General features: G+C 37.2%; 1 protein-coding gene across 1 annotated transcript in view; it reads left to right on the top strand.

The window, feature by feature from the left end:
- The window catches only part of LOC117173317 (polycomb protein Scm), a 44,721-nt gene that overhangs the window by 16,065 nt on the left and 26,910 nt on the right, over positions 1 to 1,746 (top strand). Inside the window, exon 4 of the mRNA XM_033361808.1 lies at positions 612 to 1,179. Within this exon, the coding sequence (XP_033217699.1) occupies positions 612 to 1,179 (568 nt within the window). The remainder of the gene's footprint in view (positions 1 to 611; positions 1,180 to 1,746) is intronic.

Genomic DNA, 1,746 nt, shown 5'->3' with positions numbered 1-1,746 from the left:
CTAATTTTACTTTCGCCCTGCTGATTCTAAGTTCGCCCCGAAAATGTTACTGTCGCCCCACTGATTCTAATTTCGCCTCGCTAATTTTACTTTCGCCCCGCTAATTTTATTTTCGCCCCGCTACTTTTATTTTCGCCCCACCTAATTTACTTTCGCTGAGTTAATTTTATTTTTGCCTCGCAAATTTTACTTTCGCCCCGCTGACTTTACGTTCGCCCCGCTGATTGTACTTTCGCTACGCTAATTTTACTTTCGCCCTGCTGATTATAATTTCGCCCCGAAAATGTTACTGTCGCCCCACTGATTGTACTTTCCCTAAATTAATTTTATTTTTGTCTCGCAAATTCTAATTTCGCCTCGCTAATTTTACTTTCGCCCCGCTAATTTTACTTTCACCCCGTGGATTCTAATTTCGCCCCGCAAATTTTACTGTCGCCCCCCTGATTGTACTTTCACTAAGTTCATTTTATTTTTGCCTTGCAAATTTTAACTTTCGCCCCGCTAATTTTATTTTCGCCCCGCTGATTATGCTATATATTTTTGCTTAAACAATAAATTCTTAAAATTCTCTAACACGCTCTATAAATAAAATGGTCTCTTTGGAAATTTAGCACGAGATCCCATCAACAAACGAGTTCAAAATGGGCATGAAACTGGAAGCCCTCGACCCGCGAAATTTAACCTCGACCTGCATCGCGACAGTCGTGGGAGTTTTGGGACCTCGACTACGCCTCCGACTGGACGGATCCGACAACAAAAATGACTTTTGGCGTCTGGTCGACAGCAACGAGATCCACCCGATCGGACATTGCGAGAAGTCGGGTGGAATGTTGCAGCCGCCTCTCGGGTTTCGCATGAACGCCTCCAGTTGGCCGATGTTCCTCCTGAAGACGCTGAACGGGGCGGAAATGGCGCCTGCCAAGGTTTTTAAACGCGAGCCCCGGGTGCCGAGGTCCAATATGTTCAAGGTCGGGCACAAGCTTGAGGCGATTGACAAGAAGAATCCGCAACTGATTTGCACCGCGACTGTCGGCGCAGTCAAGGACGCGAGCATTCACATCACTTTCGACGGATGGCGAGGCGCTTTCGATTACTGGTGCGACTACGACTCGAGGGACATTTTCCCCGCGGGCTGGTGCTTCAAGAGTGGCCATCCTCTTCAGCCACCCAAGCAGAAATGTGAGTCTCACTTTTTACTATTTTTTTTTATTTTATTTTTTTTTATTTTCAACAATATATTTACATTTTCTACAAAATATATGAATTTTTCACACGAAAAATGGAAAAATTACATTTTTAATCAAGAAAATTAATTGTCAAACAATTAAAAACGAATTTTCAAACAAATAAGATTTATTTTGTAACGAAAAGAAAAAGAATTTTCAATAGTTTAAGAAAATAAAAGAAATTTCAATCGAATTTTTTTTTTTTTGAAATAGATCAATTACAGTTTCTGTTAAAGAAATTAATTTTCTATCAAAAAATACTTTTTTTTTAAATAAAAGAAAAAATCAACTTACATAAAAAAATGGATTCTTTAAACTTTCAATTAAAAAAATTATTTTCAACAGTATATTTACATTTTCTACAAAGTAGATTAATGTTTAAAAAAATTGAATAATTACATTTTCAATGAAGAAAATTAATTGTCAAACAATAAAAAACGAATTTTCAAACAAATAAGATTTATTTTGTAACGAAAAAAAAAAGAATTTTCAATAGTTTAAGAAAATAAAAGAAATTTCA

The sequence above is a fragment of the Belonocnema kinseyi genome, chromosome 5 (genome assembly GCF_010883055.1).
Source record: "Belonocnema kinseyi isolate 2016_QV_RU_SX_M_011 chromosome 5, B_treatae_v1, whole genome shotgun sequence".
NCBI classification, from domain to species: Eukaryota; Metazoa; Arthropoda; class Insecta; order Hymenoptera; family Cynipidae; genus Belonocnema; species Belonocnema kinseyi.
Note: the sequence above shows the minus strand (reverse complement) of the source record. Positions and strands in the feature narration are given on the sequence as shown.